Source organism: Cyprinus carpio, chromosome A5, assembly GCF_018340385.1.
Source record: "Cyprinus carpio isolate SPL01 chromosome A5, ASM1834038v1, whole genome shotgun sequence".
Classification (NCBI taxonomy): domain Eukaryota; kingdom Metazoa; phylum Chordata; class Actinopteri; order Cypriniformes; family Cyprinidae; genus Cyprinus; species Cyprinus carpio.
This window is the reverse complement of record NC_056576.1, coordinates 33,935,235-33,952,379: the sequence shown is the minus strand read 5'-3', so window position 1 is coordinate 33,952,379 and position 17,145 is coordinate 33,935,235. Positions and strand designations below refer to the sequence as shown.

The 17,145-nt window shown below is 35.5% G+C and overlaps 2 protein-coding genes across 3 annotated transcripts; one reads left to right on the top strand and one right to left on the bottom strand.

The window, feature by feature from the left end:
- The first annotated feature begins 1,448 nt into the window (after positions 1–1,448).
- LOC109088077 (BICD family-like cargo adapter 2) lies at positions 1,449–7,807 on the top strand. Its single transcript, XM_019102242.2, has 10 exons — positions 1,449–1,569; positions 2,307–2,850; positions 4,193–4,408; positions 4,630–4,746; positions 4,906–5,052; positions 6,045–6,191; positions 6,406–6,480; positions 6,574–6,656; positions 6,852–6,966; positions 7,414–7,807. The coding sequence occupies exons 2-10, from the start codon at positions 2,587–2,589 to the stop codon at positions 7,588–7,590; spliced, it is 1,341 nt and encodes a 446-aa protein (XP_018957787.1). The 5' UTR covers positions 1,449–1,569; positions 2,307–2,586; the 3' UTR covers positions 7,591–7,807.
- A 2,226-nt stretch (positions 7,808–10,033) lies between these two features.
- Positions 10,034–14,345, bottom strand: LOC109089914 (interferon lambda receptor 1-like). 2 transcript variants are annotated; one of them, XM_042757005.1, is made up of 8 exons: positions 13,960–14,345; positions 13,701–13,735; positions 13,240–13,369; positions 12,932–13,113; positions 12,680–12,828; positions 12,411–12,549; positions 11,716–11,852; positions 10,034–11,166 (listed from the first exon to the last, which is right to left on the bottom strand). In XM_042757005.1, exons 4-8 carry the CDS (start codon positions 13,038–13,040, stop codon positions 10,600–10,602), a joined length of 1,101 nt encoding a protein of 366 aa, XP_042612939.1. In that variant the 5' UTR covers positions 13,041–13,113; positions 13,240–13,369; positions 13,701–13,735; positions 13,960–14,345; the 3' UTR covers positions 10,034–10,599. The 2 variants fall into 2 exon arrangements, with proteins under 2 accessions (XP_042612939.1, XP_042612938.1); XM_042757004.1 differs by having other exon boundaries at positions 13,617–13,735; positions 13,960–14,336.
- Between the last annotated feature and the right edge of the window lie 2,800 nt (positions 14,346–17,145).

Sequence of the window (17,145 nt, the reverse complement as noted above, 5' to 3'; positions counted from 1 at the left end):
TTTGGTTCAGAGGATTCCTTGCGGTCTCTCTGAGCCATTTCCATATTTGGCACACCTTGGAATATAACAAACAGTCCAACGAAGCTAATTGTAAACCCAGAACCTTACTAAGTGAAATCATGATCTCCAGTTATCTAACTGGAAGCTGGTTGCCTCCACAGTGAGGTAAAGTGGGTTACTTTATCCACAAAGTGGCAGCATTGAACAGGTTAACTAACAGCCCCTAAATGGGTTCTTTTATGGTGAGAATTATATTGTAGTCAGCATAACTGTGGAAATTATGAATACTTAATTTACCTATAGAACATTTTAGACAGAAGAGCGTTACGTAACATTATTATAAAATTATCTTTGAATACTCTGAAGCATGTTGTAGTTCTAAAAGTGTTTAGTTTAGAGATTATTTGAAAGCACAATCTGTTGTCTTGTCTATTCTTTAATATGGGAAGAATTTGTTAATTATGTTTTTAATGCTTTATGTAAAGAAATAGGATACAGTGATGGTATAAAAGAAAATAGAGAGAGAGGCAAAATTATAAAACTTTTTAAAATGTATGTTCTATTTATTTATTTATAAAGATTAAAAACTAAAATAAGACAGTAAAGTTCACAGAAAAGTCTCTCATGAATCTGAATAGAGATTCAAGGCTACTACAGTCCAGAGTTATAAAGTAAACATCATAAATTAATATGATAATTTATATTCCAAAGCTGTCAAATTAGGCAAATTTGCTTGTTTCTTCATTTTATGAAAAAATTACAAACCAGAAGCAGAAATCTTTCTGTTTACAGAAATTGAACAGATATGAATAACCAATTTACTGATTTCAGAAAAAAAAGTGGATAAAAACTAAATGGGGAAAAAGCAAAACGTGTTAACCAAAGTGAACCAAATAAGGCATACAAACAAAAATGAACAAATTAATAAAACATAGTGTTTTTTTTTAATATTACAAACAAACATAATGATGGCTAAATGAAATAAAAACAGTAAATCTTTACAAAGATTAAAGCTTTCTTATTTTTCGATGTTAATATTGTTTTTTGATATTGTTGAACTGCTGCCTTCAAAATTCAAAACACTGGTTTAATTCCCCCATGTTTACATTTATAAATAAATAGTAGTTGTTTTTCTAGTACTATTTTCTACTACTACTTATTTTTCTTTGTGTGTGTGTATAATATATATATATATATATATATATATATATATATATATATATATATATATATATATATATATATATGTATATATTATATACACACACCTTGCTACGTGTACTGCGTTAGGCTAACCGAGGCTTGTCATTTGCACTTATAGATTGCTGCTCTTTTGTTAGTTTTGACGGCTTTTATTGTCCTCATTTGTAAGTCGCTTTGGATAAAAGCGTCAGCTAAATGACTAAATGTAAATGTAAAAGTTATGTAAATGTGTACCCGCCTCCTCCCACTGAACGGATGACGCCATGAGAAGGTGTGGCCTAATTAGCTGTACAGCAGCGCTTCCAAGGCGATCAGTAGCACCTCCCTGTCACCTTTCATGCTGAGTTTGGAGCAGGAACTTCCCAGGTAGGAAAAACAAAGCGTTTCTTGTTCTAAATAGTCAATAGGGACATTTTGACTACTAACAGACGCTTTCTTACCGACTTTACTGGAAAATATTTTAAATATAGAAATAGAAAACATTCAAGTTCTTAAGTAGGCTATTTTAATTAAACCTTTATTTGCTGTGAAGTTGATACGAACAGTTTGGGCTGATGTATTTACACTGCATTAGAGTAATGTTTGCTGATTCAACCGTTTCAATTCCATAAAATACCACATGATGTTAAAAAATAAACATTTTTTTGGTTTACATCCATTTATGGTTGTTTCCTCCATTATGATCCACAGACCAGGAAGCAGCCTGTTTTATTCCAAGAAACACTTTTCAGCAATATTAAACGTAATGGTTGGGAAATATCAGTATTAAGAAAGTCAGAGCCACCTATGTCTTATTTACCTGTGCTCTTTAAAACCTGTTTAGCCAATTGTAAGGGGTGAAGTCACTGAGTCTTGAATGTCTACTGGAATGTGAGAGAAACACTGAGACATTGTTATGTTGGTCGTGTCCACAAAAGAAGCTCCTAGACAACAATAGAAATGTGTTGTTCAGACACACACACAGAGTATAGGAAAGAAACCCAAGCTCTTACAGTCCAGGAGATATTAGATATTGTGAATAAAAACACCTGCCAGCTTTGTGTCATGAATTTCAGGGTGAGTTCACACAACTGTCACCTGTTCTAACATGTTTTTGTCCATAGGAACATTAATAAGGAAGAACAATAAATCAACTGAAGATTCCACCCTTGAAGGAAGCTTCAGCCGCAGTACACCCTACATGTGACTCACACAAGGGTTGATCATCTTTTGAAGGATACACAAAACCAAGAGGTGTCAGGTTCTGTGTGTTCCAGTTAACTAAATCCAGACTAGACTAAAGCATTGTACATTTCGACTGGGAAGGATGCAGATGAACAACTTTTGACGATCAGGACGGTTACTTGGAGTCCTGCTCAGCCGTGAACTTAAGGGGACGGACCAATGTTTCCAACCAGGAAGGAGAACCTACCCTCTCCCATCCTGGAGGATTCTTTCTTCTCCTTTTCTTCATCACACTCTTCCTCCGGTCACCGGATCATGGCTCCTACAATGGGAGTAGATGATCTTCTCTCCTCACCTCAGGATGACAGCAGTCCTACACTGCTGGAAAAGGACCTGATCTTGGCTGCTGAGGTGGGCCAAGCTTTGCTGGAGAAAAACGAGGAGCTGGCCGCCCAGATAGAGCAGATGGAAAGGAAGACGGAGGTATGAATGAGAATGAGTGGTCAGAAATGATGGAGTCTCTCAAGGCCTGTTCACACCAAGATCGATAACTATAAAGTTTTAGAAATCATTCAGATTTGATGAGAATAGCGATACAACCACAACTATACCAACACAATATCATTAGAATTACTATTTTCAACTGATAACAAAACAATTAACAGCCAGTCTGAATCCACCCGACTTTAACAAGTTCAAGCAATTAAAAAAAGCAAACAGCATACGATAACTGCAGTGCATGCTTATAATAAACAGAACATTATCGTCTGCTGGTGTGTACGCTAATATAGTTATCTGTTAAGGTCCTGAAACAGACCTTAACTCAGTAAAGTGACATGTTTATGTTTACAAACAATCTAAACTCTTTTTTTTTTTTTTTTTTTTTTTTACACAATTTTTTATTTATTTGATAAAAATATTCTTTATTGTCCAGCAGAGAAATTTGCATCCGTGGTGCTGTACACATACACAATACATTGTTAATTCTTTAAATCATTATAATAGGAATAAGAACAGTAAATAATAATGGTATATAAAACATCTATCACAATAAAAAAAAAATTAAAAAAAATAAAATGCATGCAAAATGCTAATGTCTAAAATGAACACCATGTGGCAAATGGCTGTATCTCCCCAAAATGTGCCCATTTTATTTTAATACCTTGTTATTTTACTATTGTAATGGAAGAAAGATTTAAAATGTTTTTATAGATTAGAATTACACCACCATTCATTTGTTTAATACTTAATTTATTCAGTAAGGACACTTTAAATTGATCAGAAATTACAGTTTTTATTTCAAAGAAATGCTGTTCTTTTGAACTTCCTATGCATCAAATAATCCTGAAAAATATATCACGATTTGCACAAAAAATATTAACGTTTGAATGGTAGTGTAAAAAAAAATCTTAACAAGCTTAAAACTACACACTGGTACCCATCTACTAGAGGACTTGTACTTAAGAAATAAAGATAAAAGGGAAAATGCTCAAACATTATTGATTTTGAGTGTCTATATCTCCTGTATAGTGAAATGATGTTGCATACGATGCAGAAACAGTAATATTTTATGGTGGCTCTTCATTTAGAGAGGATTGTATCAATGGTCTCAAAATAAGTGCTAAAAACTTGAATGATAGAACCTGTAATAAAGGTTACTTTATACCCATTACACCACCTTCAAAAACACCTTCTAGAACCTCAAAAAACATTTCACCATAAAAAGACCCATCTAGGTAGATATCATTCTAAATCAAACCTATTAACTGCATTAGAACTCTTTTAAAGTGTGTGAATTACAGAAAAAGTTTGTTTTGTACAACAGGCTGTGCAGCAGGAGAAACATGTGCTGCAGCGACGTCTGGAGGTGCGGGACCTCGAGGCAAGTCAGCGGGAAGCAGAACTGCAGGCTGACATCGCAGCGTTGCGCACGCAGTTGGAACAAAAACACATTCAAGGTCGTGGCCAGCGTCGTGAAGAGAGTGAGCAGCTGACTCAGCTATCTAACCACAACCAAAAACTTGTGGAACAGCTGGCAGAGGTGACCAATCAGAAGATTTAAGTCCCCAGTTTCCTATTTTTAACTACTTCTTGCAAATCTTATTAGAGGCATCCAGGTTTATGTGGGTAAACATGTCTAGTGACGTAGTAACATGAATACAGTTAGATAGTTAGGTTTATGTATCTGTCTGATGTCAAAAGCAGTCCTAGAAATAATGTTTGACTACATCTAAACCTTTCTCTCTCCTTGTCTTCTTCCAGGAAGTGGCTTTAGAGCATACTTTGCGTACTGAGCTTCGTTCTTTGAGAGAAGAAATGGAGGATACAAGTTTTAGCAAATCCATAAGCTCTGCTAGACTGGACAGTCTGCAAGCAGAGGTATAGACACAAAATTAGTAATCAAAGTAGAATTAAACATATATATTGGCCAGGCTGATATTTTGACATGGTCAACTTTGATTTGTAGCAAAATAATTAAAGAAAGTATGTTGATTCACTGTTTTTGTGTTATTTTTCACTACTGATCGTATATCACAGAACAGGGTTTTGAAAGAGCGCTGTACTCATATGGATGAACGACTGAAGTCAACTCAAGAAGACAACCACCGGCTGAGATCTGAGAGGGATGGATTGAGAGAGAGGGTGATTGAGCTACAGACCAGTCTGAAAGATAAAGAAACGGAGGTGAGGAATATGTGCAAGATGATAGAATTTGGGAAGGAAAGTTTATAGGAGATGGGGAGCAAGTGTGAATCTCTATATAGGATAGACGTCTCATATAAATACTGCATACAGTTAGAATTTACACCCTAGATTTAACATAAGAATTGATTTGTAGCATTTAGTAATGTGAAGCAGCACCAAGGCTACAAACTACCACTACCAGTACTGTTGGGAAGTCCATTTCGCACAAGAGTCCACCACAAAGAATGAAGCACTAGAAAAATGTCTAATTTAATATTATGAAATATATATAACTTTCTATTCATCGAACCCTGAAAAAAATGCATCAGTGTTCCACATACATTAAGCAACATAACTGTTAATATATATATTTTTTTAAATCACTTAAATGACCCAATAAAATGCATTGAAAAGATAAAACAATAATTAAATTGATCAAAAGAGTCAATAAAGACATTTGTTACAAAACATTCTATTTCAAATAAATGCTTTTTAACTTTCTATTCATCCAAAAACCCTGATGAAATGTATGACAGTTAAAAATATTAAGCAGCACAACTGTTTTTTAACAATGATAATAATAAGACATGTTTCTTTAGCACCAAATCAGTCTGGTTTTGATCAAATAAATGCAGCCTTGCTGAGCATAAGCCTCTTTCAAAAACATCAAAAAATCTTACCAACTTACCAATTATAAAAATAAAAAGTATATATTTAAAAGCAAAATGGACAGTTGTGTTCTGAGAGGCATTGTGGGCAGAGATGCACACTTTGAAAATCCACTGAATAAAGTGTACCATATTGCCACCATGACATACGATTTTCAGCATACTGTAATTTGAGGCAAACTAAGTCTAATCCTGCATACCGTTGGTCCTAAATTGTATGAGAACTGGGAATTGGGCAGCCTAAGTTTCAGGTTCAGATTTCGCTGGTCAGAGTCCATCCATCCCTAGAGAGTTTCAGTCTGGCTGTCTCTGGCTCTTTCACAGCTGGAACAGGAGCACAGCGCAGTGTTTCAGCTGCGCACAGTCAACCGTACCCTACAGCAAAGGGTTGAAGCCCTGGGAGAAGAGGCCAATCTGGGAGAGACTCCCTGTTTCCCTTTGTCACTTCAGAGTGAGATCCAACAGTCCCAGGTAGTGCTCTACCCGTTTAAAAAAAGTAAATAGATAGGTGTGCATGCTTCAGCTTAGCTTGTAGCAAATGTTTACAGCACTGCAAGCAATGTATACTGACTATCAAAAGTCTTTGGGTTTTATGTAAGTGTTTGTTTTTCTCCTCACCCAGCTTTTCTCTTCACCACACTTTCTATTTCTGCTGACTGGTTGTTTTCATTTTGATCTCCAACAGGCCAAAGAAACCATTTTGGCCCATTCATCCATTTTGCAAGAGAAAGAAAAAGAAATTCAGAGATTACAGAAAGAGGTTAGATAAATAAGACGATGACATCACAATAGCATGCATATAGACTGAGTATGTTCATCTAAGGTCATATGTGTTGTTTTGTTCTTTCATCAGCTACAGTCTAGAGAAACTGAATTAGAAGAGCTGACGGAGGAGGTGAAGCCATTTCGTAACAGTCCTGGTAAACCTACTTACAGGTGAGAACTGGATCAAAAGGCTTTTCAGCTTGTTCCTTTTTTGTTCTCAGTGTGTCATATTTAATGCCAGAGATAAAGTGATAAGCTAACGATGTGTGATAAATGGGGGATACTTTGCATAATAGCTTGAAAGTGTAGCTTGAAACGGTCTATTGTTTTGTTCAACCCAAACTTTTTCTTCCTTATCACCCATAGTGCCTTGGAAGAGGAGATAATTTTGGCCCGACAAGAACGTGATGCACTCAACCAGCAGCTTCTGAACACTATTAGACACAAAGTGGCACTGTCTCAGGAGGTTGAGTCTTGGCAGGTAACTTGTAATTGATTTCTAATCCAGTAATGTCAATTGGATTTTGTTGGTAGTGGTACGCCTTAGAAACCACCCATTATGTTTTGCACAGGAAGTACTACTTACATTTTTTTCATAAAATGTATATCTACCATGCATTGTACAGAGAGCCGTCTTTGACATCCTTCTTGAAATCAGAAACACAGTTCACAGAAACACAGTCCTCATTACTGGTTTTTTTGCAAGGCTAGTTCAGTTGTTTGGAGTTCCTTAGGGGTTAGTCTTAGGACCCTTTTAGTTCCTGCAGTGACAAACTGTATTGAACATACAATGTATTATTGTAAATCATAGTTAACCTCCACTATGCATTGCACATATTTATTAAAAAATATTTAATATATACAGAAATGGTAAAAACCTAGTTTTGCTCTTCTCTTACTTTCATTGACCAACAAATTTCTGTTCCAGGAGGACATGCGTCTGGTGATCTGTCATCAGGTTCAACTCCAACAACAAGAGAAGGAAAAGGAAAACAACAAGGAACAGACAGGCTTTCAAAGAGGCACTCGCACCACCAGATCACTGCGTGTACGTGGGGAAGATGGAAGGAAAGGGTTTTTCTCTTCTCTGTTTGGGGGAGACTGACTAGACGACAAATAAGAAGGGAAGAGAATACAATAACGAGAGATTTCTCACTTTTGTCTACAAATGGCAAATAATCTTTAAATCATTCAAATGTGTAAATAGAAAGAAAATATAAAGAAATTATATGTACTCCATAGGGGCACTATTGCATATTTATGTTTTTCAATATTTATTTGCAACTTCAAAATCATACATAAAAATAAACGTATAGCATTTACTTTTTGCTCGCCTCTTTTATAGTCGGGTAAAGTCACCTTTATTTATATAGCACTTTATACAAAACAGATTGTGTCAAAGCAACTGAACAACATTAATTAGGAAAACAGTGTGTCAATAATGCAAAATGACAGTTAAAGGCAGTTCATCATTCAGCTCAGTTCAGTTTAAATAGTATCTGTGATAAGTCAATGATATCTTTGGATATTAAGTGTCCCCAACTAAGCAAGCCAGAGGCGACAGCGGCAAGGAACCAAAACTCCATTGGTGACAGAATGGAGAAAAAACCTTGGGAGAAACCAGGCTCAGTCGGGGGGGGGGCTAGTTCTCCTCTGGCCAGACGAAACCAGCAGTTCAATTCCAGGCTGCAGCAAAGTCAGATTGTGCAGAAGAATCATCTGTTTCCTGTGGTCTGGCCCGGTGGTCGTCTGAGACAAGGTCTTTACAGGGGATCTGTCTCTGGGGCTCTAGTTGTCTTGGTCAACTAGACAGATCCTTTAATGGATTTGGATATAAGAAGCGTATTAGTGTGTTATGTGTAAACCAGGTTAAAGAGATGTGTCTTTAATCTAGATTTAAACTGCAAGAGTGTGTCTGCCTCCTGAACAATGTTAGGTAGGTTATTCCAGAGTTTAGGCGCTAAATAGGAAAAGGATCTGCCGCCCGCAGTTGACTTTGATATTCTAGGTATTATCAAATTGCCAGAGTTTTGAGAATGCAGCGGACATGGAGGACTATAATGTAACAAGAGCTCATTCAAATACTGAGGTGCTAAACCATTCAGGGCTTTATAAGTAATAAGCAAGATTTTAAAATCTATACAATGTTTAATAGGTAGCCAGTGCAGTGTTGACAGAACCAGGCTAATATGATCATACTTCCTGGTTCTAGTAAGAACTCTAGCTGCATTTTGGACCAGCTGGAGTTTGTTTATTAAGCGTGCAGAACAACCACCCAATAAAGCATTACAATAATCTAACCTTGAGGTCATAAACGCATGGATTAACATTTCTGCATTTGACATTGACAGCATAGGCCGTAATTTAGATATATTTTTGAGATGGAAAAATGCAGTTTTACAAATGCTAGAAACTTGGCTTTTTAATGAAAGATTGCTATCAAATAGCACACCTAGGTTCCTAACTGATGATGAAGAATTGACAGAGCAGCCATCAAGTCTTAGACAGCTTTCTAGTTTTTAGGTCCTATAATTAACACCTCTGTTTTTTCAGAATTTAGTAGTAAGAAATTACTCTTCATCCAGTTATTTTATATCGACTATGCATTCCGGAAGCATTCTTAAACCATAAAAGAAACAACCTGTTTAGCACCATTAAAGACAACATTTAGTAAGGCATTATGCAGCATTACAGCCGGTAACATTTAATGTAAACAAAAAAGTGTTTTACAGAAAACAAGTGTTTGGACATAAACACATTCACGTACATATGGTAGGATATGACATGAAAATAAATCCGGCACAGTAAAACTGTTGTGTCATGAAAGATACATGTAGATTATTTATATCTTTTGTGTTAGTGTGCCAGTAGTGGATATGACTTTTAGATTTCTAAGCATTCCATTTACAAATACTGTAATAATTCAGAACAAAAAATTAAAAAAAAGAATTCTATGAAAAGAACTGTGGGAACTGCACTACACTACACTCTTTTTAAGAACTTGTGAAAAGATGCTGTAAAGAGAGGATGTTTTCAAAAATAATTCAATCAATAATTCAATTCAATAATTCAAATAATTCAATCACCATTTAGCAGTTGTTTTCTGTTTATTTTCATCTGTCATCAGATTTTATATATAGATATTTTCACTGTAGTTGTCTCAGATCCCAGTTTGTGTAAATTATGGTATGGCAATTTTGGAATGTATTTTGCATGACATAGAATACACTAGAATACACTAAGAATTTCAATTTTCCAATATTTCAGGTCAATCAGGTATTGCACTGCATCTTAATTTGCTTCATGTAGCACCTGGAGTCCATCATTGAAGTGTCTGAATGGCCATTTATTGCCTACGTCAGGGTTATTCAAATCTTGCCCTGGAGGGCTAATGCGGTGCAGAGTTTGGCTCCAACTCTAGTCAAACACATCTGAGCATGCTAATCAATGTTTTTGGGATCATTAGAAAATCACAGGTAGGTGACTTTGATCAGGGTTCTAAACAAAACCTACACCGAATAGACAATCCATTTCAACATCATAATAAACCTCTCCTAAGTGATCAGTCATGTGACAGAATGTGCAGCTCAAACTTATTCCTGAAGTAGGCGCACTTTCCATAGTTCAAAATGTGTTCAACATGACCTGCTTATAGTACTTCAACTGGGCAATCAGCAACAAGATGACCATTAACCAGCAATGTTTAGGTCCAAAGTTCCTTCTAGTCTACCATACAGAATTCAGTTTTAGAGTCAGATTTTCGTGTATAGAGCACGATATCTGGAAGATCCAAGAGTTCCTGATGCAGGAGAAAACTATAAGTGCTATTAAGATGAATGGGAATGTTTACAGATAGTTCTCTCCAGGTATAACAGACCCAGATTAGGTTTCTATACCGGCATCTTCTCAAGTGTTATTCCTTGATGTTATGGATGTTCTAATCTTCTGCATCTCCAACTTTAACACAGTTTTGCATGGCTCAGGTGAAAGGTGGATACTTTTTGCTTTAATTTGGTTGCAGACTCCACCTTTCGAAGTAGGTTCAGGATATGTAGATCCTGTTTAAGATCCTTCATAGTTTAGATAGTAGAGATTTGGAAGCTCATAAATACTTTTATCTTGGTTCATAGCCACTGTCTGAGGAGAAATCAGGTAAGAAGAAGCCATCCTCCTCCTCCTCCTCCTCCTCCTCCTCCTCCTCAGCAGGTGCATCTCTTTCACAGCCATTGCCAGAAGAACAGGAAAGAGTTCCTTCTGCATAACATCTAATCGTCTCTAAGTTTACAAACGTGTTCATTATAACAGTTTGAAGTATTTTGGATGATCTCAAATGGTTTAAAGTACAAGCACAGGAAGATCTAGATTCAGATTCACTACCTGGATGCATATTTTCCTCATTCTTTTCAGATATTACATTTTCATTTTTTTCACTTTCCTCCGTATCATTAGTTAGTGTGTACTTATAACACTGATTTGATGTATCAGCCTCCACTGCTTGCTCTGGTGGGATAACATTGGCGATGCATGTTGGTTGATAGAACAGAGAGCCATCCTTGGAGTCTTCCTCTTCCTCTTCCTCTGAAGAAAAATGGTTTGTTACTGTTTTTGGCGAGGTCACTGTAATTGGCTGGTATTCCTCAGGGATTAGTTTTAGGAGCCATTTATATTCTGGAAAAATAATCTGTAAAGGAAAAACAAACACTGTATTATTGTAAAGGATAGTGAACCTCTACCATGCATTGCATTTATTTATTTGGTATCATTTTATAATAAGGTTCCATTAATTAACTTCAGTTAAAGCATTAACTAACATTAATAATGAACAGTTGTATTTTTATTAATGTTCATGTTATCTCATGTTTTAATTTCACTTGTGTGAATAAATACATCCATAAAAAATGACTTAGAGACCAGATAAAATAATAGAAATATTGTCTCAGAAAGCAAAGTTAGTTCCTAGAACAGCTCTAGCAACATTTGTTTGCAGATGCCACACAGTTTGATATTTTGTATCTAATGGATTGAAATTCAGATTTTTTACATTTGATTCAAGGCCTATACATAGTAAATGTATACTGTATATAAAAATATTAAACATCTTGGAAGGGTATAATGTAAAAAAAAAAAAAAACAAGAATGTTCACAGAACTGATAAATGCAACTTCAATTCTAAAGTCAAATTAGGACATACACAAAGCTTTATAAACTTCAACTGTACTGAAGTACATACCAAAGGTTGTGGAATGTGGAGTTTCTTGTTTTTATGCCTCATGTAGTAAAAACAACCAAAAGACAAAAACATCCCAGTTGTAAAAAGAATCAGTATGGCCACAATGCACACCATTAGCATAAAGCTTGTAGTAGAATCTATAATATATAACATATAGACACATTAACATACATAAAATACAGTTGTAATATAGTTGCTTTTATGTTTTTGAAGTTATGCTCTCCAAGGCTGCATTTGTTTGGTCAGAAATACACTAAAACAGTAACATTTTGGAAAATTATTACAGTTTAAAATAACTGTTTTCTGTTTTAAAATGTAATTTATTCCTGTGATGCGAAGCTGAATTTTCAGCTTCATTACTCCAGTCTTTAGCGTCACATGATCCTTCAGAAATCATAATTGCTGCTCAAGAAACATTTCTTCTTATTATTTTATAATTTTTATAAATGCCAGAAACAGTGCTGCTTTCTAGTTTTGTGGAAACTGTAATATATTTTCTTGAGGATTCTTCGATGAATAGAAAGTTCAAAAGAGCATTTACTGTGTTTGAAATAGAAATCTTTTGTAACATTATACATTTTTTACTCTCACGTTTGATCGATTTAATGCATCCTCGCTGAATAAAAGTATTAATCTCTCTCTCTCTCCTGATATACACACTATGAACACTATACAAATAAAATTATATCCATTACCTAATAGTAATATACATTTGGTGGTGTTGAAGTTCAAGACTTGTAGATGACTGGCAGAAACACTGACACAGTAGTTCTTGCCAGATGGCACATCATGGAAAATGTAGGGTGATTCCGAGGTTGATATCAGTGCTATAAACTACAACAACAACAACAATTACATAAATAAATAAAAAAGAATCAACAAATTTTAAGTAATGCATTCATGAAAGTAGAAATTTAATTCTAAAAATCAGTGATTGTACAAAACAAAAATGTTATGCATTTACCTTTGATTCCCCTGCAGGACTGTTCTCAAAAAGGTATAGCAGGTATTCCAGTGGTTTAATCTCTGGTTTTAATTCCAGCCAATGACTAAAATCAATTTTAATGGACTTTTGTTCAGTTGAGATTTTTACATCTGGAGAACTCAGGTGTGCTACAGAATAATCCAGCAGAAAGTCAAACAACCATTTCAAAGGAGCATTATTTAGCTTTTCTGACAAAAACAATTTATGACATTCATTCATATTTGAACTTACTGTCTCCATATGGCTGGAAAGAATTTGATGTAGTTGTCCAGTTGGAGCTCGTCTTTTTAAATGTTGTCTTGACCCTCACAAAATAATTCCAGTGAAGCTCAGGATGCATATTGAAGGTCAGTTCACATTTCAGTATTTTTATGTTAGTGCAGTGTGGAGAGCGATTCCACTTTCCTCCAGAGCTACCCGAAAAAAAAAAAAAAAAAAACATCATCATGAGTACAATAAAATATTTTTTCATTAAAAAAAAGAAGAAATGTATATTTATAAATATATATTTATTTATTTTTTGATAAGTCTGTATGTACATTTTTTGTGCCGTTATAAACTCCAAGATATATCTGCTGTCAGGAGGATTTCCTTTCCCAGGGAGCCATTCCACTGTAGCCTTAAAATCCAATAATCCCACAGTCAGGTTCTTTGGAGGAGCAAGAATTGCTAAAAAAACAACAAAAAAAACCTTGATATTAATTACAAAACAAACTAATTTAATATATATGAATAAATGCCAAAATACGCAAGCCAACATGTATTGATAATAATGGTGTGTGTATGCAACTAAATAGTATTTATGTATTTTGCATTGTGAGGTTAAGAAGGAAGTTTACCATTTGTGTTATGTATATGCCCTACATCTAAGCAACTGTCAAATCACAGTTCAGATGCAGAAGAAAATGTACACTACCTAGGGATGGCGTCAGACATATCTGGAGCAATGTGAAAATGCAGGCTAGGAAGTGGATCATAGTGTCATTAAATCATGTCAAACCTTTAAAAAGGCTTGAAGTTTATCCTTAATTGCGCCTAAGGTTTGGAGAAATAAATGTATAAAGACAGCATTACATAAATAGAAATATGCAAAATAACATACAGTAATTAGTCTGGTGCAAACAATATTTGACTTAAAGGGCCAGAGCAAGATTACAGTTATAATATTAGAATCATTACACTATCAAAAGGAGAAATTTATTCAAATAAAACCAACAAGTGTTCAGTTACTAATTAAAGATTATTAAAGTCACACTCACCACGCTGGAGTCATATCTGTTTCTAAAAATAAAACAACAGTCCCGAAGAAAGGAGATCCATTTTACATACCACAACACAAATGCTATCAAACTGTCACTTTTTCACTACCGAGAAAGTCTTGATGGTATGTCAAGCAATGCCTCCAAGCAATTTTAAAAAGCAGAATAAAAAAACAAACATTTATCTGTCTTAACATTATACAGTACACAGAATGAGACAACAACTATCTGCAGCTTTACACTGACGATATATCAAACAAGTCCAGACCTCTTTACTGATCTAAAGGTATATTTGTGACTTAAGCCCCTCCCCTGTTACGAAACATGAAAACAGGTTGTTCCAGTCTCCAGGGTGGAATCTCACCTGTCGTCCTCATCAGTCTCCACCCAAAACATTTAACTAAGCAGAAACTTTATTATATGAAGAACAATTTTATTATTAATATTGTTTTCAAATAAATGTTGGGTGAACAAGCTTATTTGAATGTCTTGCAAGTGACCTAAGTGCAATTGCAATAATAATAATAATTATAAATATAGCTGCAAGCAGCAATTACGGGGCCAAGCACTCCAGTGGCAAATTGAGGAGCTAAGCATGGCATGGAGCATCACACCAAGTGCAACAATGAGTAATAAAAGCAATTTTAGGATTATTGTTATTGAAATGGCTGAAAAGTCATAAATACAAGCATTAGTATTATGATTAAATGGCTTATCACTTTTGACCAACAGGTGGCGCTGTAATCAAATCATTTTGGTGTGTTCTGTGTGAGGTGACAATGGCATACACAAAGTTTGGTGTCAGTATGCCAAAGCATTGCAGAGATACAGGCTGAAGTGTCATTTTGGCATCATGCCTGAAATTTGTCGCTGTGGTATGCGAAAATGGTTTTGTCTATCGATACAAAATCCATAACATTTTGTCAGCACAGTCTGAAGATCATCCGATTCAATTTTGGTGAAAATCGGACCAACGGTTGATGAGGAGTTCGAAAAAGTAGGTTTTCAACATAAATCAAAATGGCGGACAGGAAGTTCAGCGTACTCTGGCATATTTGGTATCTATGTTGTCGGCATAAGCCATGGAATATTTTGAGACCAGTTTCATTGCAATAGGCTAATGCAATAAAAAGTTATTAGCATTTTTATAAATGTAATTATTAATGGTTAATGAATGGTTTATTACTCTTGACCAATAGATGGCGCTGTTACCAAATTGATGTGGCATGGTCAGTGTGAGGTGACAATGACACATACATAGTTTGGTGCAAATATGTCAAAGCTTTGTAGAGATATAGCCTCAGAACCATTTTGGCAATGTGCCTAAAATCTGTAACGGTGCTGTATGAAAACGGTTTTGTCAATCGACACGAAATGCATAACTTTTTGTCAGCACAGTCTGAAGATGATCTGACTCGATTTTGGTGAAAATCGGACCAACAGTTGAGGAGGAGTTAGAAAAAGTAGGATTTTAACATAAATCAAAATGGCGGAAAGGGAGTTCAGATTTCCCACTAAAAAATTGATATGTCTGTTGTCGGCATGACCCAAGGAATATTTTGAGACCAGTTTCATTACAATAGCCTAATGCAATCAAAAGTTATTAGCATTTTTGGAAATTTTATAATTAAGGGGTAATGAATGATTTTATTACTCTTGACCAATAGGTGGCGCTGTTACAAAATTGATGTGCCGTATTCAGTGTGAGGTGACAATGGCACATGCAAAGTTTGGTGTAAATATGTCAAACCTTTACAGAGATACAGCTCTCAGATGCAGTTTGGCATCTTTCCAGCAAATTTGTTCATGCGCCAAACGAAAACCGTTGCGAGTAGCAACACGAAATCCATAACTTTTAGCCAGCTTTGTCTGAAGATGATCTGAGCCAAATTTGGTGAAAATCGGACTAACGGTCTAGGAGGAGTTCGAAAAAATTAGGTTGTCAACATGAATCAAAATGGTGGACAGGAAGTTCAGCAAATATTTGTAAAATTGGTCTCGGTGTTCTCGTCATGATCCAAGGAATCTATCATCATCAGTCCGGTTACAATAGGCTAATTTAAGCAAAAGTTATTAGCATTTTTATAAATTTCATCATAACTTTTGACCACAAGGCGGCACTGCCCCCAAACTTTTTGAGTACCTTCAGGGCATGGAGCCGAAGATTTTTGTAATTATTTTCATAACGATACGATAATGCGTTCAAAAAATACAGCATTTTAAACCATAATTCAAAATGGCCGACACCTAAAACGGCTGAAATGGGAAAATTGGATATCATTCGACTCGACATGACCCATCGAATCTAAAGAGACCAGTTTTGTGATTTTTGGCCAAACCATTCAGAAGTTATAACCAAAAATATGCATTTTTCGTATCTCCTGACCACTAGGTGGCGCTGCGTCGAAACACTGCAGGTAGTCTCAAGTCATGCTTGTTACAACACTCACCAAGTTTGGTCAATACGCCAAACAGTTGTGGAGTTATAGCCTCACAAGCATTTTTGCGTGTTTTTTGTAGAATTTGTTTACGAGGTATTCGAGAACGGTTGGACAAATCAACTTGAATTCCATAACTTTTTGCCACCATCATCTGAAGATGATCTGAGCCAATTTTCGTGAAAATCGGACTAACTGTCTAGGACGAGTTCGAAAAAGTAGGTTTTTCGAACAATTGAAAATAGCGAAAAAACTAAACCTTGCGATTTTTGAATTTTGGGGTCCATTCAACTCTGCATGAGCCAAGGATTCAGAGGAAAAAATAATTTTCCTTCTGTGCTTTACGGTTCAAAAGTTATTAGCATAAAGATATTGAAATTTTGGACAAGTGGTGGCGCTAGTTGGAGTTAGAGACTCCAAATTTGCTATGGTTAATGTTGACACTGTCCTCTATCAGTGTGCCAAATTATACAACTTTCCCGCAAGCGGTTCTATGGGCTGCCATAGACTTGCGGCGGAAGAAAAAAATCACGCTAACGGATACAATAGGTGCCTAAGCACCTTCGGTGCTTGGCCCCTAATTATAATAACATTAACATTAACTTACAGCTTCATACAGCTCTTTAAAAAAAGGAACAGCTGCCATGTTAAAGATCTTTACCAAACTGAAAGCATTAAAATATTCCTCATGTATTTGTCATAACTAGGAACTTTACATGATTAGTTTTTTCTATATTAACTGTACATG

Coding starts and splice junctions, on each gene's coding strand:
- LOC109088077 (XM_019102242.2), top strand. CDS start 2,587: ATGTTTCCAACCAGGAAGGAGAACCTACCCTCTCCCATCCTGGAGGAT. Junction 5,053..6,044: donor TGAAAGATAAAGAAACGGAG/GTGAGGAATATG, acceptor GCTCTTTCACAG/CTGGAACAGGAGCACAGCGC. Junction 6,657..6,851: donor CCTGGTAAACCTACTTACAG/GTGAGAACTGGA, acceptor TATCACCCATAG/TGCCTTGGAAGAGGAGATAA.
- LOC109089914 (XM_042757004.1), bottom strand. CDS start 13,677: ATGATCCACTTCCTAGCCTGCATTTTCACATTGCTCCAGATATGTCTG. Junction 12,829..12,931: donor TTTCCAGCCATATGGAGACA/GTAAGTTCAAAT, acceptor ATTATTCTGTAG/CACACCTGAGTTCTCCAGAT. Junction 12,550..12,679: donor GTCCTGCAGGGGAATCAAAG/GTAAATGCATAA, acceptor TTGTTGTTGTAG/TTTATAGCACTGATATCAAC.